The sequence below is a fragment of the Penaeus chinensis genome, chromosome 23, assembly GCF_019202785.1.
Source record: "Penaeus chinensis breed Huanghai No. 1 chromosome 23, ASM1920278v2, whole genome shotgun sequence".
Classification (NCBI taxonomy): Eukaryota; Metazoa; Arthropoda; class Malacostraca; order Decapoda; family Penaeidae; genus Penaeus; species Penaeus chinensis.
Window position 1 is genome coordinate 17,841,903 of NC_061841.1, and position 27,500 is coordinate 17,869,402.

Genomic DNA, 27,500 nt, shown 5'->3' on the forward strand with positions numbered 1-27,500 from the left:
TCTTGTACCAGCTGATTTCCATCTCCACCACCACCTACCACCTCCATCACCAACACCACCACCTACCACCTACCACCTCCTACCACCACCTACCACCTACCATCACCACCATCACCCGATCCCTAATATCCCCCGCCATCTCCAACCCCATCTCCCCCATCTCCTCCACCACCACCACCACCTCCGACTCCACCATCTCCAACATCATTATCCCACCACCCGAACCACAATATGTTCCGCCATCGCCAACATCTCATCCTCCACCATCCCCATCCCCATCTCCAGCCCTATCTCCATCAACGTCCAATCTATCCTCCACTACTTCCACCTTCATCACCTTACACTCGCAAACTTTCCTCGACACTTTCTCCTTTCCTATCTGACTAAATTGGAATGACTTTGAGCGAAGGGGAGATAAAGGGGGAGGGGGGGAGGGGGGGAGGGGAGAGGGGAAAAGGTGGGGGGAAAGACACCAACCCCTCCTCCTCCTCCCCTCCCAACCCCCCTCCCTGCCTCCTCCCCTCTCGTCCTCCTCCCCTCCCATCCCCCTCCCTCCTCCCTGCCTCCTCCCCTCTCGTCCTCTTCCCTCCCATCCCCCTCCCTCCTCCCTGCCTCCTCCCCTCTCGTCCACCTCCCCTCCCATCCCCCTCCCTCCCTCCTCCCCTCGTCCTCCTCCTTCCTCCCTGCCTCCTCCCCTCCTATCCCCCTCCCTCCTCCCTGCCTCCTCCCCTCTCGTCCTCCTCCCCTCCCCTCCCATCCCCCTCCCTCCTCCCTGCCTCCTCCCCTCTCGTCCTCCTCCCTCCTCCCTGCCTCCTCCCCTCTCGTCCTCCTCCCTCCTCCTCCTCTCTAACGATACGGGAATCACTCATCACCCCCTCCCTCCTCTTCGCCCCATCGTCGCCCTCAAACATGCTTATACTGGGAAGGTTAACACGCCCTTATCTCTCATGATTGGGGATCTTTAACGAGTGTCTGTGCAGATGCAGAAAAAAGGGAGAAGAAAAATAAAGGGGAGGGAGGGAGGGAGAGAAAGAGAGAGAGGGAGAGAGGGAGAGAGAGAGAGAGAGAGAGAGAGAGAGAGAGAGAGAGAGAGAGAGAGAGAGAGAGAGAGAGAGAGAGAGAGAGAGATGCAGAACAGAGACAAAGACACAGAGAGACTGATAGACAACCAGGCAGACAGACAGGCAGACAGACAGACAGAAAGACAGAAAGTGAGTATTTATGCATGTGTACAGAGAGAGAGAGAGAGAGAGAGAGAGACAGAGAGAGAGAGAGACAGAGAGAGAGAGAGACAGAGAGAGAGAGAGACAGAGAGAGAGAGAGACAGAGAGAGAGAGAGAGAGAGAGAGAGAGAGACAGAGAGAGAGAGAGACAGAGAGAGAGAGAGACAGAGAGAGAGAGAGACAGAGAGAGAGAGAGACAGAGAGAGAGAGAGACAGAGAGAGAGAGAGACAGAGAGAGAGAGAGACAGAGAGAGAGAGAGAGAGACAGAGAGAGAGAGAGAGAGAGACAGAGAGAGAGAGAGAGAGACAGAGAGAGAGAGAGAGACAGAGAGAGAGAGAGAGACAGAGAGAGAGAGAGAGACAGAGAGAGAGAGAGAGACAGAGAGAGAGAGAGACAGAGAGAGAGAGAGAGAGACAGAGAGAGAGAGAGAGAGAGAGAGACAGAGAGAGAGAGAGAGAGAGACAGAGAGAGAGAGAGAGAGACAGAGAGAGAGAGAGAGAGACAGAGAGAGAGAGAGAGAGACAGAGAGAGAGAGAGAGAGACAGAGAGAGAGAGAGAGAGAGAGAGAGAGAGAGAGAGACAGAGAGAGAGAGAGAGAGACAGAGAGAGAGAGAGAGAGACAGAGAGAGAGAGAGAGAGACAGAGAGAGAGAGACAGAGAGAGAGAGACAGAGAGAGAGAGACAGAGAGAGAGAGACAGAGACAGAGAGAGAGAGAGAGAGAGAGAGAGAGAGAGAGAGAGAGAGAGAGAGAGAGAGAGAGAGAGAGAGAGAGAGAGAGAGACAGAAAAAGAGACAGACAGAGAAAGAAAAAGAGACAGAGACAGAGAGAGACAGAGACAGAGAGAGACAGAGAGAGAGACAGAGAGAGAGAGACAGACACAGAGACAGAGAGAGACAGAGAGACAGACAATCAGACAGACAAATAGAAAGAGCGAGAGAAAAAGAACAGCATCACAGACAGACACACAGAGACAGACAGACAGACAAGAAACGGAGAGCATGCACCACGAAGCCCGGAAGATCCCGCATGAGCAGAGACGAGGAGAAACTCGGACCAGCACCTACTCGGCCTCCCTTCAGGTACATCACACCCGGCCCTCTCGCTCCCTATGCCCTGGCACGCCCCCCCCCCCCCCCATCTGTATCCTGGGATGACTGTATTCCGGGAATCCTCAACCCCCCCCCCCCAACCCCTTCCCCCAACCACGCACACACTTAATCCCTATCTTTCACCATCCCTAACTCACTCACTCTCACTCTCTCTCTCTCTCTCTCTCTCTCTCTCTCTCTCTCTCTCTCTCTCTCTCTCTCTCTCTCTCTCTCTCTCTCTTCCCACTTCCCACTTCCAACTTTATATCACCTTCCTTTCCCCGCTTTCCCTCCCTCCCCAAACCACCATCACCACCTTTCCCCCCTTTCCCCCTCTCCCCCCCCACTCCTATCACCACCATTCCCCCTCTCCCCCACTCCCAAAACCCCCTTATCCCCTCCCTCTCCCCACGCCCACTCCCTTTCCCCTCTCTCTTCACCCTATCCCCAACCCCCTTCTCCTATCTCCCTCCACTCCCTCCATCATTCCCCACCTACACCCCCTTTCCCCTTCATCCCTTCCCCTTCCCCCCAACACCACTACCCCCCCCCCCCACTGCACGATCCCATAAGCTACGTTCAACTTCCGCTCTTTTTGCAACATTTATCACAACAATACAAAAGACTGAATAAAAACCCTTTTTTCGCGGAAACAAGCGAAAAAAAGGAATAAAGAAACAGGAAAAGGGGAGGGGGGGGGGGGGGGGGAGGGGGGGGGGGGGGGGGGGGAGGGAGGGGGGGGGTGGGGGGAGGGGGGGGGGGTGGGGGGGGGGGGGGGATGGGGGGGGGGGAGGGGGGGTGGGGGGGAGGGGGGGGGGGAGGGGGGGGGGGGGGGGGGGGGGGGGGGGGGGGGGGGGGGGAGGAGGGGGGGGGGGGGGAGGGGGGGGGGGGGGCGGGGGGGGAGGGGGGGGGGGGGGGGGGGAACGGGGGGGGGGGGGGGGGAGGGGGGGGGGGGGGGCGGGGGGGGGGGGGGGGGGGGGGGGGGGGGGGAGGAGGGGGGGGGGGGGAGGGGGGGGGGGGGAGGGGGGGGGGGGGGGGGGGGGGGGGAGGGGGGGGTTTAAGGGGGGTGGGGGGCGAGCAGAGGGGTTTTGAGGGGGGGGGGGGGGAGAAGGGTTTGGGGGGGGGGGGGAGGGATGGGGGGCGGGGGAGGGGAGGGGAGGGGGAGGGCGGGGGGGGGGGGGGGGAGGGGGGGTGGAGGGGGGGGAGGGGGGAGGAGGGGGAGGGGGAGGGAGTGGGGGGGAGGGGGGGGGGGGGGGGGGGGGTGGGGGGGGGAGGGGGGGGAGGGGGAGGGGGAGGGGGGGGAGGGGGGGGGGGGAAGGGGGAGGGGTGGGGGGAGGGGGGAGGGGGTGGGGGAGAGGGGGGGAGGGATGGGGAGGGGGCGGGGGGGGAGGGGGAGGGGGGGGGGGGGGGGGGAGGGGGGGGGGGGGGAGGGGGGGGGAGGGGGGGGGGGTGGGGGGGGGAGGGAGGGGGGGGGGGGGAGGGGGGAGGGGGAGGGGGGGGGGAGGGGGGGGGGGGAAGGGGGGGGAGGGTGGGGGGAGGGTGGAGGGGGGGGGGGGGGAGGGGGGGGGAGGGGGGGAGGGGGGGGGGGAGGGGGAGGGGGATGGGGGGGGGGGGGGGGGGAGGGGGGGGGGGGGGGGGGGGGGAGGGGGGGGGGGGGGGGAGGGAGGGGGGGGAGGGGGGGGGGGGGGGGGGGGGGGGTGGGGGAGGGAGGGGGGAGGGGGGGAGGGGGGGGGGGAGGGGGGATGGGGGATGGGAGGGAGGGGGGGGGGGGGGGGGGGCCCCGGGGGGGAAAGGGGGGGGGGAAAGGGGTGGGGGGGGGGGGGGAGGGGGGGGGGGGGGGGTGGGAAGGGGAGGGGGGGGGGGGGGGGGGGTGGGGGGGGGGGAGGGAGGGGGGGGGGAGGAGGGGGGGGGGGGGGGGGGGGGGGGGGGGGGGGGGGGGGGGAGGGGGGGGGGGCGGGGGGGTGGGAGGTGGGGGGGGGGGGGGGGGGGGGGGTGGGGGGGGGGGGGGGGGGGGGGTGGGGGGGGGGGGGGGGGGGGGGGGGGGAGGGGGGGGGGGGCGGGGGGGGGGGGGGGGGGGGGGGAGGGGGGGGGGGGAGGGGGGGGGGGGGGGGAGGGGGGGGGGGGGGGGGGGAAGGGGGGGGGGAGGGGGGAGGGGGAGGCGGGGGGGGGGGAGGGGGGGGGGGGGGGGGGGGGGGGGGGGGGGGGGGGGCGGGGGGGGGGGGGGGGGGGGGGGGGGGGGGGGGAGGGGGGTGGGGGGGGGGGGGGGGGTGGGGGGGGAGGGTGGGGGGGGAGGGGGGGGGGGGGGGGGGGGGGGGGGAGGGGGGGTGGGGGGAGGCGGGGGGGGGGGGGGGGGGGGAGGGGGGGGGTGGGGAGTGGAGGGGTGGGGTGTGAGGTGGGAGGGGATGGAGCAGGGAGTGGAAGGGGGGAGGGGAATGGGGAGGGGGGAGGGGGGAGGGGGGGGGGTGGGGGTGGGAAGGGGGGGGGGGGGTGGGGGGTAGGGGGGGGGGGGGGAGGGGAGGGAGCGTTGGGGGGGGGGGATGGGGGGGGGGAGGGAGGGGGGGCGGGGGGGGAGGGGGGCGGGGTGGGAGGGAGTACGGGTGGGGAGGAGGGGAGGGGGGAAGGGGGGGGGGGGAGGGGGGGAGGGGGGGAGGGGGGGGGGGAGGGAGGGGTGGGGGGGGAGGGGGGAGGAGGGGAAGGGTAGGGGGAAGGGGGGGGGGGGGGAGGGGGAGGGAGGGAGGAGGGGGGGCTGGGGGAGGGCGGGGAGGAGACGGGGGTGGGGGGGGGGCAGGGGGGGGGGGGGGGGGGAGGGGGTTGGGGGGAGGGGGAGGGGGGGGCGGGGGGGGGGGGGGGGGGGAGTGGGGGGGAGAGGGAAGGGAGGGGGAAGTGGCAGGTGGGGGGGGAGGTGGGGGGGGGGGGAGGGGGCGGGGGAGAGTGGGAGGCGGGGGGGAGAAGGGGGAGGGTGGGGGAATTCTAATTCTCTCCCCGTCTCAATGCTCATTTTTTCTGTCAACCACTTTATTATTGTTTTCCCTTTCTCTCCTGTGCAGAGATTTATTTTCATTTCTGTTCTTTTCCCTTCCGCCGTTTCCAATCGTCTACGTGTTAATTCCTTTTCATTACCCCCTCCTCTTCTTCTGTTCTTCCTTACTGTGTAACAGTAACAAAAAATATATATTATATTGTAAGCATCAATACCACTACCACCACCCTCCCCATCCTTCTCAACCCCACCACCCCCATTACCATCCTCACCCCCACCACCACCCTTCTCTTTCCCCTCCTCCCCCTCCTCCTCCTCCTCCTCCCCGTCCTTCTCTTCCACACCATCCTCCGCCCCATCCTTCTCTTTCACACCATCCTCCGCCCCATCCTTCTCTTCCACACCATCCTCCTCACCCCCACCACCCCAATCCATCTCACCCCACCTCCCCCACCGTCATATCAATAACCTTCACGAACAAGTCATCCCTTCCGCCGCCGCCGCCGACACCCCGCCGCCTTCGCATAGGATCCGCTAACCGGAAGCTCCTACGACTCAGCGCCCTCTATTACGCAGATGAGAGAACACGTGAATATCCTTGGAAGAAAAGATGAACTAGGGGAGAGGGGGAGAGGGGGAGAGATAGAGAGAGAGGGAGAGAGAGAGCGATAGGGGGGGGGGGGGAGAGAGAGAGAGAGAGGAGGAGAGAGAGAGAGAGAGAGACGGAGGATCCGAGGTGAGTGGGATGAGAGAGATGAATTGTAGAGATCGGAGAGAGAGGAAGATGAGAGAGAGAGATGACTGAGAGAGAGGGGGCGGAGAGAGAACGAAAGAGGGGAGAGGGGGGAGTGGGGGAGGTAAGATGAGGGGAGGGGGGAGGGGGAGGGGGGGAGAAAGAGCGGGGAGGAGGGGAGGGGGAGACCCGGGAAAGGGAGAGAGGGGGAGAACGGGGAGAGGAGAGGAGGGGGAGAGAGAGTCGGGGAAGTGACGGGGAGAGAGGGGAGTAGACGGGGAGGAGACGGTGGGGAGGACGGGGGGGAGACGGGGGTGGAGGAGGGGGGAGATGAGGGGAGAGGGGAGAGAGGGGGGGGAGAGGGGGAGAGAGGGGCGGAGACGGGGGGAGATGGGGGGAGGACGGGGGGAGAGGGGAAGAGGGGGGAGAGACGGGGGGGACCGAGACGGGGAGCGACGGGGGAGCGCCGGGGAGAGACGGGGAGAGCGGGGGACGAGACGGGGAGAGAGGGGAGAGACGGGGGGGGATGATACGTGGCTGAGATGAGGGGGAGCGACGGGAGAGACGAAGGGAGAGAGGGGGAAGAGGGACGGGGAGAGAGGGGGAGGAGTATGGGGGAGACAGGGTAGAGGGCAGAAAAGGGGGAGGGAATAATCAGCACCGTGAGGCAAGCAACGAACTACGAGAGGAGAAGAATACAACGACCGGATTTCAGATGGGGAATCAAACACAAAAAGGTATCCCACCTCCCCCTCCCCAACAGAGGGGAAAGGGGAGAAGGGGAGAGGGAGGGGGGGATATAGGGGTGGAATTGAGGATGAACAAGAGAGAGATCGAGGGAGAGACCGATGGTGTGAGAGAGAGAGGGAGAGAGAGAGAGTTTAGAGGAGATGAGAGAGAGAGAGCGAACAGAGAGAGAGGAGAGAGAGAGACGAAGGAGTGAGAGAAAGGAAAGAGTCCTGAGAGATGAGACGAGGAAAAAGAGAGAGATGAGAGAGAAAAAGAGAGAGAGAGAGAGAGGAGAGAGAGATGGAGAGAGAGAGAGAGAGGATGAGGAAAAAAAAGAGAGAGAGAGAAGAGAGAGAAGAGGAGAGAGAGGAGAGAGAGAGAGAGGAGAGAGAGAGGATTGAGAGAAGGACAAAAAAGAGAGAGAGAGAGAGAGAGAGAGATGGAGAGATGAGAGAAGATGATATGAGAGAGGAGAGATGAGAGGAGAGAGAGAGAGAGACACGACAGACCAGACAGACAGAGAGAGAGAGGAGCGGGCGCTGTCAGCGAGACCAGCCATCATCACCGTAATGAACAGCCAGAACACATCGATCTCTGGCCCGAATATGAACAGCTTGCATATCTCAGGACATGGCAAGAGGAGGCAGGAGGAGAAGAGAGGAGAAAGGGAGGCAAGGTAAAAGGAAAGACAAAACGGGAAAATGGGCGGAGAAGACAAAAGGATGGAAAGAAATAGAGAAGGAAAAGAAAAAGGGAAGAAGAGGAGGAGAGGAGAGAGGAAGTGAAAGTGAAGGTAAAGGGAGGAGAGACGGAGATAAGAGAAAGGACTGGAGGACGGTGGAAATGAGAAAAAGAAGAAATTGACAAGGATAAAGGAAGGAACATAAAATAAATTAGAAAGGAGATAGGGTATAGGAAGAAGAAAAACAAGGACACGAAGGAAAGCTTAAATAACATACTTAAGGGAAAGAGGAACAGAATAGCATCTCACTAATAAATAGAAAAAGAGTAAGCTATGACCCCGCCAAGAAGCGCTAATTAAGAAGAGGAGAAAGCCAGACACTAGAGAATACGAGCCCACTAAAACAAAGGAGGACCTGGCGACAGACAAACACGACGAACGGGGACCGTGTTTTCTCGGCGTTCTCTTGTCTCCCTCCTTCCCTTCTTCTCCCTCGTCCCTCTCCTCCATCATCCATCCTTACCTCATCTCCCTCTGTCTATCCTCTCTACCCTTCCTTAAATCACATTCAACACTACCCATCCCACCCACCCCTCTCCACCCTATCTTATCTCCCCTACCTACCCTCCCCCCTCACCTACAGCTCCCCTACCTACCCTCCCCCCTCACCTACAGCTCCCCTGCCTACCCTCCCCCCTTCACCCACCCCTACCTATCCCCCCTTCCCCATCCTTACCTATCCCCCCCTTTCCCCCTCCCCTTTCCTATACCCCCCTTACCCCATCCGTACCTTCCCCCGTCCCCATCCTTACCTATCCCCCCTTCCCCATGTTACTAACCCCCTTCCCCGCCTTATCTATCCCCATTCCCTACTTAAACCTATCCCCCCCCCCCCCCCCCCTTCCCCCTCCTTACCTATCCCCCCTTCCCCCTCCTTACCTATCCCCCCTTCCCCCTCCTTACCTATCCCCCCTTCCCATCCGGACCTATCCCCCCTTCCCCATCCTTACCTATCCCCCCTTCCCCATCCTTACCGATCCACCTTACCCATGCCTTACCTATCCCCGCTCCCCCATCTTACCTATCCCCTCTCCCCCATCCTTACTTAATCCCCTCTCCCCCAGCTTACCTAGACCCTCTCCCCATCCTACCTATTCCTCTCCCCCATCCGTACCTATCCCCGCTCCCCATCATCCTATCCCCTCTCCCCCATCCTTACCTATCCCCTTCTCCCCATCCTTACTAGCCCCTCTCACACTTTCCTGTCTATCCCCTTCCTCCCCCAGCATTTCCTATCCACATCTCCCCCAGCCTTACCTATTCCCCTCTTCCCCATCCTTACCACTTTATCCCATCTCCCCCTCCTACCTATCCCTCTTCCCCTTCCTTACTATACCCTCTCCCCAATCCTGTCCATGTACCCGTGCTCCCACCTGCATTTCAGAGCCCCGCTCACCTGCCGTACTATCCCCTCTCCCCCATCCGTACGATCCCTACTCCACCAGCCTTCCTGTTACCTCCCTCCCCCATCCTTACCTATCCCCTCTCCCCCATCCTTACCTATCCCCCCTTCCCCATCTTAACGATACCTCTCCCAATCATTACCTATCCCTCTCCCCCATCCTTACCTATCCCATCTCCCCCATCCTTACCTGAGACCCGCTCCCCCATCGGTACGATCCCCGCGTCCCCCATCCCCTTTCCTGAGCCCTCGCCCCCACCTTACCTATCCCCTCTCCCCCATCCTTACCTATCCCCTCTCCCCCATCCTTACCTATCCCCTCCCCCATCCTTACCTTTCCCCTCTCCACCATCCTTACCTATCCCCTCTCCACCATCCTTACCTATCCCCTCTCCACCATCCTTACCTATCCCCTCTCCACCATCCTTACCTATCCCCTCTCCACCATCCTTACCTATCCCCTCTCCACCATCCTTACCTATCCCCTCTCCACCATCCTTACCTATCCCCTCTCCACCATCCTTACCTATCCCCTCTCCCCCATCCTTACCTATCCCCCCCTCACCATCCTTACTTCCCCTACTCCTTCCTTAACTATCCCCCCCTTTCCCCCTCCTTACCTATCCCTCTCTCCACCATCCTTACCTATCCCCTCTCCCCCCATCCTTACCTATCCCTTCTCCACCATCTTACTATCCCCTCTTCCACAATCCTTACCTATCCCTCTCCACCATCTTACTATCCCCTCTCCACCATCCTTACCTTCCCCTCTCCCCCATTCCTAACTATCCCCTCTCACCATCCTTACCTATCCCCTCTCCACCATTCCTTACCTATCCCCTCTCACCATCTTACCTATCCCCTCTCCACCATCTTACATATCCCCTTTCCCTCCGCTACCCTCCCTACTGACTTCATCCCTACCAATCCCCTCTAACTCATCCCTACCAATCCCCTCTTACTCATCCCTACCAATCCCCCATCCTTACCTACCCCCACTCAGCCATTCTTACCAATTCCCCCTCCCCATACCCCTCCCCCTCCCCGTCCCCCTTCCCGAGGTCACCTGAAGCCCGCCAAACGCAACCTCACAGAGCAAACAAAACCAAATAAAAGCAAGCCGAGATGACGCAAGCAACGTCGAAAAAATAAATAAACCGAAAATACAAGACTGATATTTCGTATAAGGATTAGGAGGAGTAGGGAGGGGGAGGGGGAGGAGAGGGAGGGGAGGGTGAGAGGGAGGGGGAGAGGAGAGGAGAGGGAGGGGGAGAGGGGAGGAGAGGGGGGGGGGAAAGGGGAGAGGAGGGGGAGGGGGGAAGAGGGAGGGAGAGGGGGGGGGGAAGGAGAGGGGGGAGGGGGAGAGGCGAGGAGAGGGGGGGGGGAGAGGCGAAGGAAGGGAGGGGGAGGGGCGAGGAGGAGGGAAAAAGGGAAGGGAGAAAGAGGAAAAGGAGAAGAGGTGAAGGTGGGGGGGGGGGGAGGGGAAGGGAGGGGGTTTATAGGGGAGGAGGGGGGGAGGAGGGGATGGGGGGAAAGAGAAAGACAAAGAAAAGAGATGGTGGTGGAGGAGGGACGACAGAAAAATGAGCAAAGAAAGAGGGAGATGAGGACAAGGAAGAGGATAAGTAAAATTTTTCAGGGGGAAAAAACGGTTTAACAGAAGTAGAGGGAAGGGTGGGGGGGGGGGGGGCAAATTAAAAACAGAACAAGATTCGGGGAAGAGGGGGTGGGTGGGGGGAATGGGAAGAATCCATTGGGGAGGAACAAAACAAATAAAAAAAAAAAAAAAAAAGAAGGTAGAGTGAAACATTTCAAGCAGGAAAGGTCAGAACTCTCCACAAAGGGGGGGGGAGGTGGGGGGGGGGGTGAGATATGGGGAGGAGGCCAAAGTTGAGGAAAAAGGGAAGGGTCAAAAAGGGGAGAGAGGGGGGGAGGGATGGGGGGGGGGAGAGAGGGGGGAGAGAGGGAAGGAAGGGAGGGGGGAGAGGGGGAGGAAAGGGAGGGGAGGAGAGAGGAGGAAGGGAGGGGAAAGAGGGAGGAGAGAGGGAGGAAGGTGAGAGGGAGGATGAGAGGGAGGACGGGAGGGAGAGGAGGAAGGGAGGGGAGGGATGAGAGGGAGGAGGGAGGGGAGAGGGAGGAAGGGAGGGGAGGCGGAGAGAGGACGGGAGGAGGGAGAGAGAGACGGGAGGAGGGAGACGAGAGGAGAGGAGGAGGAGAGAGAGAACGGGAGGAGGGAGAGAGAGAGCGAGAGGGAGGGAGGAGAGAGAGACGGGAGGAGGGAGAGAGGAGACGGGAGGAGGGAGAGAGAGACGGAGGAGGAGAGAGAGAGACGGGGAGGAGGAGAGAGAGACGGGAGGGAGGGAGAGAGAGAGAGAGAGAAGGGAGAGGGAGAGGAGGAGAGCGGGAGGAGGAGAGAGAGTCGGGGAGGAGAGAGAGAGAGACGGGAGGAGGGAGATGGAGAGCGGGGGAGGGATGAGGAGACGGGAGGAGGGAGAGAGGACGGGAGGAGGGAGAGAGAGACGGGAGGGGGAGAGAGAGAGGGAGGAGGGAGAGAGAGACGGGAGGAGGAGCGAGAGAGAGAGCGGGAGGAGGGATGGAGAGAGACGGGAGGAGGGGGGGAGAGAAGACGGGGAGGGAGAGAGAGAGGGAGGAGGGAGGAGGGGAGGGAGGAGGGAGAGAGAGACGGGAGGAGGAGAGAGAGGAGTGAGAGAGGGAGGAGGAGAGAGAGCGGGAGGAGGGAGAGAGAGAGAGGGAGGAGGGAGAGAGAGAGACGGGAGGAGAGGAGAGAGAGGAGAGAGAGAGAGAGAGGGAGTGAGGGGAGGGAGAGGGAGAGGAGGGAGGAGGGAGAGAGAGGGACGGGAGGAGGGAGAGAGAGGACGGGAGGAGGGGGAGAGGAGAGAGGGAGGAGGGAGAGAGGAGAGACGGGAGGAGGGGAGGGAGAGAGGGGGAGTGGGAGAGAGAGAGGAGGTGAGGAGGGAGAGAGAGAGAGGAGACGGGGGAGGAGAGAGAGAGAGGGGAAGGGAGGGAGAGAGAGAGACGGGAGGGGGGAGGGAGGAGGAGAGGGAGGAGAGGAGAGAGGAGACGGGGAAGGGATGGAGAGAAGAGGGAGGAGGGAGAGGGAGAGAGAGGGAGGAGGGAGGGAGAGAGAGACGGGAGGAGGGGAGGAGGAGAGAGGGGAGGAGGGCGAGAGAGGGGAGGGAGGAGGGAGGGAGGAGAGAGACGGGAGGAGGGCGAGAGAGAGACGGGAGGAGGGAGAGGAGAGAGACGGGAGGAGGGAGAGAGAGAGACGGGAGGAGGGAGAGAGAGAGACGGGAGGAGGGAGAGAGAGAGACGGGAGGAGGGAGAGAGAGAGACGGGAGGAGGGAGAGAGAGAGACGGGAGGAGGGAGAGAGAGACGGGAGGAGGGAGAGAGAGACGGGAGGAGGGAGAGAGAGACGGGAGGAGGGAGAGAGAGACGGGAGGAGGGAGAGAGAGACGGGAGGAGGGAGAGAGAGACGGGAGGAGGGAGAGAGAGAGACGGGAGGAGGGAGAGAGAGAGACGGGAGGAGGGAGGAGAGAGACGGGAGGAGGGAGAGAGAGACGGGAGGAGGGAGAGAGAGAGACGGGAGGAGGGAGAGAGAGAGACGGGAGGAGGGAGAGAGAGAGACGGGAGGAGGAGAGAGAGAGACGGGAGGAGGGAGAGAGAGAGACGGAGGAGGAGAGAGAGAGACGGGAGGAGGGAGAGAGAGAGCGGGAGGAGGGAGAGAGCGAGAGGAGGAGGAGGGAGAGAGAGACGGAGGGAGGAGAGAGAGACGGGAGGAGGGAGGAGAGAGGACGGGAGGAGGGAGGGGGAGAGCCGGGCGGAGGGAGGGGGAGGAGACGGGGAAGGAGGGAGAGGAGAGACGGGAGGGGGAGAGAGAGCGGAGGAGGGGAGAGAGAGACGGGAGGAGGGACGAGAGAGCGGGGAGGAGGTGAGAGAGAGACGGGAGGATGGGAGAGGGAGAGAGAGGAGGGGAGAGGGTGAGGAGAGGGAGGAGGGGAGAGAGGACGGGAGGAGGGGAGAGAAAAGACGGGTAGAGGGATTGAGAGGACGGGAGGAGGGGAGAGAGAGGGAGGAGGGGAGGAGGACGGAGAGGGAGAGAGGGGCAGGAGACGGGAGGGGAAGAGGAGACGGGGGGGGAGGGGAGGAGAGACGGAGGGAGGGGAGAGAGAGGAGGGAGGGGGAGAGAGAGACGGAGGAGAGGGAGAGAAGACGGGAGGAGGGAGGAGAGAGACGGGATGAGGAGAGAGAGAGACGGGAGGAGGGAGAGGAGAGGAGACGGGGAGGGGAGGAGAGAGACGGGAGGAGGGAGAGAGGAGGAGACGGGAGAGGGAGAGAGATGACGGGGAGGAGGGAGAGAAAAGAGGGAGGATGGGGAGAGAGAGACGGGAGGAGGGAGAGAGAGACGGGAGGAGGGAGAGAGGAAGAGGAAAAATGGATGGGAGATGAATAGGGTAAGGTCACCAACGAAAGAGTGGGGGGGAAAAATCACCCAAGAAAGTTCAGGAAAAAAAGGTCGCCAGCGTTTGGCTGATTCCGGGGGGGGGGGGGGGGGGTCCACGGCATGGGGTAGTGCAACCTGGAGTGCATCTCTGGCGTCTCGCTTGGCATATCTGCGTCGCTCGGTGTCAACTAGGGCGGTGTCATCTAGGGCGGTGTCATCTAGGGCGGTGTCAACTAGGGCGGTGTCATCTATGGCGGTGTCATCTAGGGCGGTGTCATCTAGGGCGGTGTCAACTAGGGCGGTGTCAACTAGGGCGGTGTCAACTAGGGCGGTGTCAACTAGGGCGGTGTCAACTCAAGGGGGGGTATTGGTCAGCCCGGGGATGTCAACTCGCACCTTATTTGCACATCGAGTGGCAAAAGTGAATGGGAATTAAATTCTTATTTCCGTACTCTATCCATTAACGTTTTACCAAAGTCATCTTGGCCGAGCGATTGACTGGTGACATATGGACCTTCCGCCATGACAATTCCTTTTAAACCTTTTTTCCCCCCCGTCCGGACTGGCAACGCTGCGGGCGCACAATTCTACAACACTGAGTGGCAACGCTGGCAGTGTCGATATATGCTAAGTTTCTTTGTTGCAGCGGGACCCAATATCACGGGGAAATGCTAATGGCCCGCCCGCAAATAATGAAGTAATATCATCTCTATCGAAATTGTCACCGTTAACCGTGTATTCATTGATCACTTCAAAAGAAAAAAAGAAAAAAAAAAAAAGGAAAAAAAAAATTCAAGACTCGCGAAATTGCAACACTGTTGTGCATAATTACCTACTTACCCTAATGGCTTCTCTTTCTTCGTGTCATTAATTGGAAAACGAAATGATACGTTCTCCCGCTTATTTATTTATTTAAATGTTTTTCTCTCTTTATTATTATTATTATTATTATTATTCTTATTCCTTTTTTTTTTTTTTCTTTTTTTTTTTTTTTTTTTTTTGTGTGTCGTCATTACTATTATCAACATCCCTTTCAACGTATTATAATCCTCGCATTCATCAAGGATAAAGGATTCACGGAAACCGATTATCACTTTTATTTCAGATTTTCTCCTACTTTCGCCTTGTTTTATCTAACAAAGGGACTGCCCTTCTATTTCATTTTCTCGTTTATTTTCGTCTTGTTTTATAGAAACTATGGGATCACCATTTCTTTTATTCATCTTCTCGCTTACATTCGCCTTGTTTTCTATCTCATAAAGGGATTATCGCTCCTATTTTATTTCCATTTACTCTCCCTTTCCTCTATTTCACAGAAAGGGATTCCCATTTTTTTTTTTTTTTTTTTTTTTTATCTTCTCACCTACATTCGCCTTGCTCTCTCTCGTAAACGGATTACAATTGCCATCTTTATTTTCTTACTTTCGCCTTGCCTTATCCCACAGAAATGTCCTTTATATTTATTTATCTAATTAATTTTCGCCTCGTTCTATCTCTTCCTATCCCTCCTTTCGCTTTTCACATCTGTCTGTCTATTCCAAAGCACCTTCAATTGTATCTATGTCTACTCTCTCCTTTTTACATCTGCATATATTCCAAATTAACTGCTTCACCTTTTCGATTTCCTCACCTCCTTTCTTCCCTTCCTCCTCCTCCTTTCCTTCCTTTAGAAAGACCACACGCACCTGTAAAACAAACAAACAAAAACACATTAATAATCAGCACTCACAATTTTAAGGAAGTGACTAAGGGATAAAAATAGATGAACAAAGACACAGAATAACGAAAAAGATCGTAATAATCATAACCGCCAAGGAGGATGAATTACGAGGCAACGATAAAAATAGTAATTTTGACTAATAACAGTAGTAATAGTGATAGTAATAATAGTAATAAATAATAATAATACCAGTAATAACAACAAGAAGTAATAACAGTATCAACAACAATAATGACAAGAAGTAATAACAGTAATATCAACAATAATAATAATAGTAATAACAAGAATGATAAGTAATACTAGTAATAACAAGAATGATAACAAGTAATATTAGTAATAACAAAACAACAACAATAATTATAACAATCCTCCTCCTAACAACAACATCCCCACCACCACCAAGCCCACCCAATCGGCAGCAACAAACATCCCCACCACCTTTACCTCCGCCAAAGATTCAACAAAGGCAACGGCAGCCCACAGGCATCGGCATTGCAAAACCGCCTCCCCCCCCCCCCCCCCCCCCAATACACGAGGTAGGCCTAATCATCGAAAATGCCACAGACAAAAAAGCTCAGGAGACACACGATCATCGCGGCCGACATCTCCGCCTCGAACTGAACGCCTGGAATTGCTCTCGAAAGTGCACGCGAGAGGCACGCGAGAGGCAGGGGGCGGGAGGGGGGCGAAAATCCATCACACGAGGAAGGTTTGTTGATTTTTCGTTTTTTGTTTTGGTTTGTTTGTGTGTTAGTATGTTGGTCTGTGTTTGTTTGTGTGTTGGTATGTTGGTCTGTGTTTGTTTGTGTGTTGGTATGTTGGTCTGTGTTTGTTTGTGTGTTGGTATGTTGGTCTGTGTTTGTTTGTGTGTTGGTATGTTGGTCTGTGTTTGTTTGTGTGTTGGTATGTTGGTCTGTGTTTGTTTGTGTGTTGGTATGTTGGTCTGTGTTTGTTTGTGTGTTGGTATGTTGGTCTGTGTTTGTTTGTGTGTTGGTATGTTGGTCTGTGTTTGTTTGTGTGTTGGTATGTTGGTCTGTGTTTGTTTGTGTGTTGGTATGTTGGTCTGTGTTTGTTTGTGTGTTGGTATGTTGGTCTGTGTTTGTTTGTGTGTTGGTATGTTGGTCTGTGTTTGTTTGTGTGTTGGTATGTTGGTCTGTGTTTGTTTGTGTGTTGGTATGTTGGTCTGTGTTTGTTTGTGTGTTGGTATGTTGGTCTGTGTTTGTTTGTGTGTTGGTATGTTGGTCTGTGTTTGTTTGTGTGTTGGTGGTATGTTGGTCTGTGTTTGTTTGTGTGTTGGTATGTTGGTCTGTGTTTGTTTGTGTGTTGGTATGTTGGTCTGTGTTTGTTTGTGTGTTGGTATGTTGGTCTGTGTTTGTTTGTGTGTTGGTATTGTTGGTCTGTGTTTGTTTGTGTGTTGGTATGTTGGTCTGTGTTTGTTTGTGTGTTGGTATGTTGGTCTGTGTTTGTTTGTGTTGGTATGTTGGTCTGTGTTTGTTTGTGTGTTGGTATGTTGGTCTGTGTTTGTTTGTGTGTTGGTATGTTGGTCTGTGTTTGTTTGTGTTGGTATGTTGGTCTGTGTTTGTTTGTGTGTTGGTATGTTTGTTTTTTTGTTTCATCATGCCCGTTCCCTTGTTTGTTTGTTTGTTTCTCTGTTTGCATTTTGTCTCTCTTTCATTATTTGTGTCGTTTTGCTTGAAGGTAAACATTTCCACGAAGAAAAGTAATTATTTTCCCAGGATCATGACGCCGATGCAAAGTATTCCCGAAATTTTAGTCACGGTTACAACAGGGCCATCAACATTCTCCTGCATATCATTTTAATAACGGTAATACTGACAATGACAACAATACCTGCTGTTTCATTATTAATTTTGCGTGCATTATTCGTGGCAGCCCTAACGAGAAGAATGTCAACTACAACAACAAAACGAGAACAACAATAACAAAAGCAGCAACAAGAACAACAAAAATAACAACGACACCACCACCAACAACAGTAATACCACAAGTAACGATAATGGCAATGATGGTAATATCATAAATAATTAATTAATATCATAATCAATGACCCCACGGACAGTTCTCTCGCGACAAAAAAAATATCAACATTAAACCCAAGGTTATGGTACACCAGGCTTAACTAGGAAAATAAATAAAACAAGGAAAACGGAAGTAAGGCAACAGAAACAAAGACGGAGAAAGAAAATGCAGAAATATATAAAACGCAAATAGGAAAACAAAAAACTAGCCCAAATGAAGAATACTGAAGAAATTTCTTTTTAAATATATATATATATATATAAACACGAAACAAAAAGCAGGAAGCAGAAAAGAAAGAGAAGAAAGAAAAAACTAAAAACAAGAAATAAATAAAAAGAACAAGGAAAAGAGGAAAGGGGGAGGAACCGCCCACTATCATAAGCTCGTCCACATCCCTCGGATTCTAGGAAGGACCCGAGATGTGCTTTGTAATTAAGCAAGGACAATTGAACCGAGCAGGAAAGCAAAATGAAGTGCAATAAAATATAACAAACAAGATAAGGGAAGAAAATACAATAATACAAAACCCAGAGCCACGAAAGAGCGTTTAACAAAAACAAACAAAAAAACAAAAGGAAATCAAGAAAAAGTGCAATTAATAAAAACAAAAGTGCGAATAAGACAACGTGCTAATAAGATGTGCGAATAAGGAGTTGGAGCAGGAACGCCTCCCAGCCGCCAAGATTCCAAACATCTAAAAAAGAAAAAAAATAAAAAAAAAAGAAAAGAAAAAAAACAAATCGCTCCTCCTTCCAGGTGTCTTAGCGAAGCCTCAGAAAGGGCTTAAGAAGACGGTGATCTTCCGCCACACTTCAGGCTTGGGAAGAAGGGGGAGGGGTGGGAGGAGGAGGGAGGAGGAGGGAGGAGGAGGAGGAGGAGGAGGGAGGAGAAGGAAGAGGAAGAGTAGGGAGGAAGGAGGAGGAGAAGGAAAAGGAAGAGTATGAGGAGGAGGAAAAGCAGGAGTATGAGGAGGAAGAAAAGTAGGAGTAGGAGGAGTAGGAGGAGTAGGAGGAGGAAGAGTAGGAGTAGGAGGAGTAGGAGGAGGAAAAGTAGGAGGAGTAGGAGGAGGAAAAGTAGGAGTAGTAGTAGGAGGAGGAGGAGGAGGAGGAGGAGGAGGAGAGGAGGAGGAAGAGGAGGAGGAAGAGGAAAAGTAGGAAGAAGGAAGAAGGAAGAGGAGAATAAAAAGGAAAACAAATCTAATTATTTTAAAAAATCAACTGTTCTTCGCAACAAATGCCACACGCTCTCATGAAATAAAATTCAAATACCACATGCCGTAAGATGAAATTTAATGAACGAACAACTTCACAGAGCAAGAAATGTAATGACCTGCCTGCCACGATTATATTTTTATATTCTATCAAAAGCTATTCATCCATTCTCTTTCACACTGTCTCTAAATTTGTAACCGTGAACTTTAACAGAAAAAAAAAAAAAAAAAAAAAAAAGGAAGCCATTTTGCGGCCTCTTATCAATTCACTTATCGAGTTTCTTCGCCTTCTCTGTGCTTGTAAATCTCTTCGTAAAACTTTCTAAGGGTATGGGAGAAAAACTTTTAAATTGGTCGGGAAGAGAACAGAGCGATCCGATCGGAAATGATATTCACACCAAATAGGATGTTGGAACTAAGGCAGCATGGGGAGAGAGAACAGGGAGCGTTCATATACAATTGAAGCCTTGATACAAACACAAATGCGCGGACAAACAAACAAGAAAACACAAGAAAACGCGCGCAAACACGAGAAAACGCGCACAAACACGAGAAAACGCGCGCAAACACGAGAAAACGCGCACAAACACGAGAAAACGCGCGCAAACACGAGAAAACGCGCACAAACACGAGAAAACGCGCACAAACACGAGAAAACGCGCACAAACACGAGAAAACGCGCACAAACACGAGAAAACGCGCACAAACACGAGAAAACGCGCTCAAACACGAGAAAACGCGCACAAACACGAGAAAACGCGCACAAACACTGAGAAAACGCGCGCAAACACGAGAAAACGCGCACAAACACGAGGAAAACGCGCACAAACACGAGAAAACGCGCACAAACACGAGAAAACGCGCACAAACACGAGAAAAACGCGCACAAACACGAGAAAAACGCGCTCAAACACGATAAAACGCGCACAAACACGAGAAAACGCGCACAAACACGAGAAAAACGCGCACAAACACGAGAAAACGCGCACAAACACGAGAAAACGCGCACAAACACGAGAAAACGCGCACAAACACGAGAACACGCGCACAAACACGAGAACACGCGCACAAACACGAGAACACGCGCATAAACACGAGAACACGCGCACAAACACGAGAACACGCGCACAAACACGAGAACACGCGCACAAACACGAGAACACGCGCACAAACACGAGAACACGCGCACAAACACGAGAACACGCGCACAAACACGAGAACACGCGCACAAACACGAGAACACGCGCACAAACACAAAAACACGCGCACAAACACAAGAACACGCGCACAAACACATGAACACGCGCACAAACACATGAACACGCGCACAAACACATGAACACGCGCACAAACACATGAACACGCGCACAAACACATGAACACGCACACAGACACATGAACACGCACACAGACACATGAACACGCGCACAGACACAAGAACACGCGCACAGACACAAGAACACGCGCACAAACACAAACACACACAAACAACTGAAAAAAAAAAGACGCGCGACATTGTAGTCTTGTTCCTTGCGTGTCTGTGTCTAAGCAGGGTACACTGAAATCCTGTTCTCTACGTAGTGAGTCTAAGGAGGTCTATTTGTCCTTTTAAGAAGTCTCTTATTTACCGCCTCTCCCCCCCCCCCACCCCCCACTTGCTCCGTCCTCTCCCTCTTCTCTCTCCTTTGCTTGCATTCAAATCTCTCTTCTCCTGCGCCATCTCCCCTTTTCTCATCCTCAAACTTAGTTTCTCCTCCAAAACAACTAAATAGTAAAGATGATAATAGAAGCCACAAAGATAACAAAGAATCCACCCAAGCGGACCGCCGTGGAGGGCAAAGTCACGCCTCTCGGCTTCACCTACTTGGTTATTCAGGCCCGAGACGCTTCCCTTGCTTTTCCCCCTCCCCCCTCTTTTATCTCCCCCACCCCTCCCCTGTCTGTCTCTCTCTCTCTCTCTCTCTCTCTCTCTCTCTCTCTCTCTCTCTCTCTCTCTCTCTCTCTCTCTCTCTCTCTCTCTCTCTCTCTCTCTCTCTCTCAAAGTAAATAAATCTAAAATTGTAACTCAGATATAAAATAAAAACAAGATACACACAAGTCAAGCCCGAATAAACGGGGATGGGGATATAAATACAAAGAAAACCATACAAACAGACAAACAGGAAATAAGGAAGAAGCAAAAAAAAAAAAAAAAAAAAGAGAGAGAGACGTGCGATCAGACGACGAGAAACAGACCAACAGACGGAAACACGGACAGAGCGACAGACCGGCGGCCCACCCCTTTCTCACTCGGCCGCCCACCTCTCCCGCCCTCTAATTGGAAATCTCCGGACCAAAGGGCAAAGGAAAATGAGAGAGAAAAAATGGTTTAGCTCCGTAGGATAGATCATGAGGTGGTACAATATTACAACAAACTCTGTCGTCTTTCATGATTCTTCCTTCGTATCACTTCGGAAAAAAAATCGTTATTGTGTCATTTCGTTTCTATTTTTCTTTTTCGTTTATTTATTTATTTATTTATTTATTTATTTATTATTATTTTTTTTTTTTTTTTTTTTTTTTTTGGGGGGGGGGGGGTTGCGTGTTTTCCTTTACATTTGTTTTTCTTGCTCCTTGTCACCCTTCCCTTTTAATTATTTCCCTGTCACGCTACTCTCATTTTTTTCAGTCTTCCCACTCCCCTTCTCACCTATCTTCACATCATCTCCCTTCTCCCTTTCCTCTTCCTTCTTCCCCTCGCCTCTCCCTACTTACTCCCCTCTCTTTCCCCTCCCTTTCATCCCCTACCTCCTCCCTTCTCTCTCATTCCCCTCACCTCTTTTCCTCCTCTTACCCTCTCTATTCTCTCCCCACGGTCTTTATTTCCACTCTCCTTCTCATCCCCTTTGTGTGCCGCGCGAGTGAGCCGTCTGCGAAGGAGGTTAAACGTGTTTGGAATAAGAGGAAATTTTTCCTCTTGGGAAGAAGGTAAAGGAAGGAGCCACAGAAAGATAATTAGATATGGAAGGAAGGAAGGGGAGAGGAGATATGAAGGAAGGAAGGGAGGAAGGAAGGAAGGAAGGAAGGAGATGGGAAATATGAAGGAAGGGAGGAAGGAAGGAAGGAAGGAAGGAAGGAGATGGGAAATATGAAGGAAGGGAGGAAGGAAGGAAGGAAGGAAGGAGATGGGAAATATGAAGGAAGGGAGGAAGGAAGGAAGGAAGGAAGGAGATGGGAAATATGAAGGAAGGGAGGAAGGAAGGAAGGAAGGAAGATGGGAGATATGAAGGAAGGGAGGAAGGAAGGAAGGAAGGAGATGGGAGATATGAAGGAAGGGAGGAAGGAAGGAAGGAAGGAGATGGGAGATATGAAGGAAGGAAGGGAGGAAGAAAGGAAGGAAGGAGATGGGAGATATGAAGGGAGGAAGGAAGGGGGGAAGAAGAGAGAGGAGATATGAAGGGAGGGAGGAAACAAGCAAATAGGAGAGGGAGAAGGAAGGAAGCAGAGACGAGAGGGGAGGAGGAGAAGGAGGTGGAGAAAGAAGAATACTAGAAGCAAAAAACAATCCAAAAAAATGAAATACTAAAAAGGCAATGGCAAGAGCGCGGATTACAGAGATGACGATGACGAAATGGTCTCGGCGATGACAGTGACAATGACGACGGCGATGAGCATGACAGTGAAGAATGACAGTGTGGAATGGCAAATCCAATGACAGTGGCTATGACGATGACGATGACAATGATAACGATGCTGACAATAACAATGACGATGGCAATGACGATGCAATGTCAGTGATGGCAAAAGTAACAGTGATAAAGGGAATGAAAATACATAACGCCAAAGGAGTCAAGTACATGCTTGACATTACAGCTGGAAAATGCCGAAAAGAGAAAGGCGAAAGAGAAACATTTCCAATCGAAAAATTATGCAAGCACACCTTCCTGAGATCTCCCCTCTCCTCCCCTCTCCCCTCAGACGGTGCTACCGCTTTCCTGACTCCTCTACCTTCCCTCTCCCCTCGCCCCCCCCCCCCCTCTCCGTCCCCGCCCATCACCTATTCTCCATCTCCCTCCCCTGCCCCCTCCCTTCCATTCCCTTCATCTGCCCTTCTCTCCTCTTCTCTCCTCTCCCCTCCCCTCCCCTCCCTCCCCTCTCCTCCTCCCTTATCTCCCCTCTCCTCCCTCATCGCCCATTCTCCCGTCACTCTCTCCTCCATCTCCCTCCCCTCCCTCATTCTCTACCTACATACCTCCCTCTCCCCTCCTCCCTTTCCCTTCCTCACTATCTCCCCTCCCTCCCTCCCTCCCTCCCACCTCACCCCCTTTCCTATCTACCCTCTCCTCCCCTCCCCTCACACCCATTCTCTATCTCCCTTTCCCCTCCCTTCCCCTCCCCTCTCCTCTTCCCTCCCAGTCTCCCCTCGCCCCTCCTGGACCCCCCTCCTAATCAACCAATTGAATCTCTAACTCCCCAGCAACTCGTGTAATCGCTCAACAGCAATCAACGACCAAATACGAACGCAGGCAGCAACACACACGTACAGCACACACGCACACGTACAGCACACGTACAGCACGCACACACCCATGCAAGTAGCCTATAGGTACGCACGTAAACACGGACACGCAGATACACAAAAAATAAAACGCCCGAACACCAACACAAGGACACGCACACGCACCCCCCCCCCCCCCCCCCCCACACACACACACGCACACGCCGAGAAGAGCCTTGCTACACCAATTAGCGCCAACCCGGACCGGCTTAAGTATCCGTTAATTATCCTAATCGGCGTGATTAAAACCAGAGGAATTTGCAGCCTGATGGATCCAATTCCTCCTGCCTCCCTCCCTCACTCCTTCCCCTCCTTTCCCCTCCCTCCCTCCGTCCCCTCATTTCCCCTCCCTCCCTTCCATGTCTTTCCTTCCTCCTCTTCCTCCTCTTCCTTCCTTCCTTCCTTCACTCCCCCCTCCTCCTTTCTCCTACTCTTGTATCGGAGAAAGGGAGAAGGCGAGGGAGACAGACTGAGGAAAGAAGGTATCTCTTTCATTTCTTTCCATCTATTTCCACCTCCGAAAGGCATTTCCTTCCATCTTTCCCATGCCATTCCATTCTTCTTTCCTTCTTCCTTTCTCTATCCATTTCTCTCACCATCGCCTATTCGTTCTCTCCCTTGTTTCCCTTCCCTTTTCCGTCCTTCTAATCTACACTTCCTCTCTCCCTTTCCATCCTTCTCCCCTTCTTCCCCTTCACTTTTTCTCTCTCCTTACATCCTCCATCATATCCTATCTCCCTCTTCCCCTCTCCCTCCCTCTCTTCCTTCTCCCTCTTCCCCTCTCCCTCCCTCTCTTCCTTCTCCCTCTTCCCCTCTCCTGCACCCCCACCCCGTTTCCCTCCCTCTCCCTCTCTCCCACCCCTTCTCCCTCCCTCTCCCTCTCTCCCACCCCTTCTCCCTCCCTTCCCCCCACCCCCCACCCCCTTTTCCCTCCCTCTCCCCCACCCCTTCTCCCTCCCTCTCCCTCTCTCCCACCCCTTCTCCCTCCCTTCCCCCCCACCCCCACCCCTTTTCCCTCCCTCTCCCCCACCCCTTCTCCCTCCCTCTCCCTCTCCCCCACCCCTTTTCCCTCCCTCTCCCCCACCCCTTCTCCCTCCCTCTCCCCCCCTGCCAAGAATCAATTAATCCAAATACCATCCGCGCGACCAGAAGAGCGGGAATCGTGACCCGCCATTCCCGAGCGATTCCAGGCATATCTTGTTATCGCTTCCATCTCTCGCACTCTCACCCATTACGGCTCTCCTCTTTAATCCTGTCTATCTGTGACCTCCTCTTAATTTACGGGAGGGAGAGGGAGAGGGAGAGGGAGAGGAATAGTGAGAGGAATAGTGAGAGGAATAGGGAGGGAGAGTGAGAGAGTGAGAGAGAAAGGAAAAAAAGAGAGGGTGGAGAAAACCAACACTAAAGGCATAGGAAAGAAGAAGATATAGAAGAAGATGAAAAAGAAGAAGAACCGCGAATATCGAAGACCCCCCCTCTCGCACGCCACCTCCCCCCGCACGCCAAGAGGAAAGGCAATCGCACGCAAGAATACGCACACCCAGCACCCCGCGCGCTCGCACACACGCACGTACGTACGCGCGGGGACGCCCAAAGCTCGCTACTTCGGCCGCAAGTTATTATCTTTGCTTCGTAGCTGATTTCCGCGTTTCAATTCTTCGGGTTTTCTATTCTCTAATTCTTTTTTTTTTCTTTTTTATTATTTTATTAAGCAGTTTTTCTGTTTCCCTTAACTTCCTGTAGGGTTTCCTTTTTATCCTCCTCTATTTCTTCTTTCTCCTCTTTATTCCATTCGCTCCCTTCACTCAAAAATAAACAACCAAAGCAACCCGCAAATGCCGAAAGGAATTAAGAAAAAATAATAAAGTCTGAAAAATACGCACTGACAACCCCCTTTCCTCTCACCTTTACACCCCCCCCCCCCTACTCACACCGTCACACCAGGTGCTCTTCCCCAATTAAGATCAAAAGAGGGATTACTATGTCCCCTCGCTTCTCCTCTTTCCCCTTCTCCCCCCCTCCAACCCCCAGTTTTTTTTTCCAAATCTATTTTCCCCTTAAGGCTCTTTTCCTCACTTGCTCTCCCTCTCGCTCTCTCGCTCTTCTCTTTTTTTTTTCTTTCTTTCTTTCTTGTTCTCTTTCAATCTTTTTCTCTTTCCTTGGCAATGTTTTCCTCCATACATTCATTCATTAATTTCTTCCTCTATTTATTCCTTCCTTCCTTCCTTCCTTCCTTCCTTCCTTCCTTCCTTCCTTCCTTCCTTCCTTCCTTCCTTCCTTCCTTCCTTCCTTCCTTCCTTTATTTATTTTTAGCTTCCTTCCCCGATCCCCCCTTACCCTTCCCTTCATTTTCCCATCTCCCTCCCCCCCCCCCCCATTTCATCTTTACCACCTCCCTTCCTTCTACCCTAGACTTCGTCCTTCTCTCCTCCCCCCTTTCCCCCTTCCAATCAACCCACCCCACCCTCTACTTTCCCCCCTCCTGTCCTGTCTCTACTCGCATGGACTTTCCTTCCTCATCTTTACTTTCCTCCCCTTCCTCCCCTCACTCCTCCTCATTTCCCTCATCCTCCCCTCTCCTCTAACCTCCTTCCCCTCTCCTATCCCCTTTCCCCTCCCTATCCCCTTTCCCCTCCTCCTCCTACCCTCCCTCCCCACTCCCATTTCCCCTCCTCCTCCTACCCTCCCTCCACCTTCTCCTTCTCCTCCTCCTTTTACCCCCCTCTTCACCCCCCCCCCCCTTCCTCCCCTCCTCCTTCACAGGCCCCAGCAACGTTATGCCCCGCAAAGGCGAAGCGTCACAGGCCGTCGATACAACCTGAATATCATGTTGTACGTCGATACTTCCATTCCACGAACTTGCTGATCTTAACTATTTCATTTTAATTTATTACTGACTTTTTATCTATTTTATTTTATCCGTCATTTTATACTAATCTTTTAGCTTCGTTCACCCGTAAACTTTAGATACATTGGCCTAGCTTCTAGACCATTCCGAAGGGTTAGTTAGATAATTCGTTTTCAAAGTTTGATATTATACTCTAAAAATGTAAAATAAAGACTGTTGATACGTAAATGAAAACGAACTGACAATCACTCAAACAAATATTTCAATAGTTCGTCCGAATAGCATAAGAGCAACCTCGCCTTCAACCCCTCCTCCTCCTCCAACCCCAACCCCAACCCCAACCTCGCCTTCAACCCCTCCTCCAACCCCAACCCCAATCTCGCCTTGAAAACAATCTCCAGCCCGAGGCACGGGGGCTAAAAGGCGACGAATCATTCCTCATTCCTCCCAATCATGCACGGGCCGTCTTGCGCAAACCCCGGCCTGTGCCTCGCGACTCCAGGGGAGGTACAGGGATTAAGGAAAGCACTTGGGGCGTCGAAGCATAGATGCAGAAAAATACACACACACACACACACACACACACACACACACACACACACGAAGAGAGACATACACGTTTTTACCGATTCATCGCGTATCCTGCCCGAAACTAGCAAAACTTCCCTAAATACAAGACGCCAACTCGCATCTCTCGTCCCCTCCTCTCCCCTACTCTATTAAAGAAATTCCTCCCCTCTCCGCACCATAACATTAGCTCCCTTCCTCCCTCTCTCCCACCCCACTATAGTACTCGTCGCCGCCCCCCTCCTCACTCCCTTTCCCTTTCGCTCCCCTTCCTCCATTTCCCTTTTCCTTTCCTTTTTCCCTCCCTCCCTCCCTCCATCCCTCCCTTTCCTTCAACCTCCGCCATACATCCGCCCACTCTCCCCCTTCCAAGATCCCCCTTTCTCTAATCTGAAATAAATTGCTTCAACTCGCCACGCTAACGACTCCTTTTGATCTCGCCGTTCGGTCGGTCGTTCGCTTCTTCGGTCGCTTGCTTTTCGTTCGGTCGTTCCCTCGTTCGGTCGGTCGCTCGCACGTTTGTTCTCTCGGTCGGTCGGTCGGTCCCTCGTTCGGTCGTCGTTCGTTCGTTCCCTCGTTCCGTCTTTCGTCGGTCGGTCGCTCACACGTTCGTTCGGTCATTCGGTCGTTCCGTCGGTCGGTCGCTCACACGTTCGTTCGGTCATTCGGTCGTTCCGTCGGTCGGTCGCTCACACGTTCGTTCGGTCATTCGGTCGTTCCGTCGGTCGGTCGCTCACACGTTCGTTCGGTCGTTCGTCGGTCGGTCGGTCGCTCACACGTTCGTTCGGTCGTTCGTCGGTCGGTCGGTCGCTCACACGTTCGTTCGGTCGTTCGTCGGTCGGTCGCTCACACGTTCGTTCGGTCGTTCGTCGGTCGGTCGCTCACACGTTCGTTCGGTCGTTCGTCGGTCGGTCGCTCACACGTTCGTTCGGTCGTTCGTCGGTCGGTCGGTCGCTCACACGTTCGTTCGGTCGTTCGTCAGTCGGTCGGTCGCTCACACGTTCGTTCGGTCGTTCGTCGGTCGGTCGGTCGCTCACACGTTCGTTCGCACGTTTGTTCTCTCGGTCGGTCGGTCGTGTTCTCGGTCGTTTGTTCGCCGGGTCGTCGATCTGGCCTTGCACAGCCCAGTCGACCCCCCAACCTCAGGGTCGTGGCCTCTTCTCCTCTTTCCTCTCATTATTCCTCATCCCGCCACGTTTCTCTCTCCTCTTCCAT

General features: G+C 54.3%; 1 protein-coding gene across 1 annotated transcript in view; it reads right to left on the bottom strand.

Annotated features, from left to right (window-relative positions):
• Positions 1 to 27,500, bottom strand: part of LOC125037688 (basic proline-rich protein-like) — a 51,064-nt gene that overhangs the window by 7,722 nt on the left and 15,842 nt on the right. The window contains exons 5-9 of the mRNA XM_047630881.1: positions 13,481 to 13,701; positions 5,749 to 5,859; positions 4,167 to 4,695; positions 3,684 to 4,049; positions 3,104 to 3,369 (exon numbers count right to left, since the gene is read on the bottom strand). Of these exons, the coding sequence (XP_047486837.1) occupies positions 3,104 to 3,369; positions 3,684 to 4,049; positions 4,167 to 4,695; positions 5,749 to 5,859; positions 13,481 to 13,701 (1,493 nt within the window). The remainder of the gene's footprint in view (positions 1 to 3,103; positions 3,370 to 3,683; positions 4,050 to 4,166; positions 4,696 to 5,748; positions 5,860 to 13,480; positions 13,702 to 27,500) is intronic.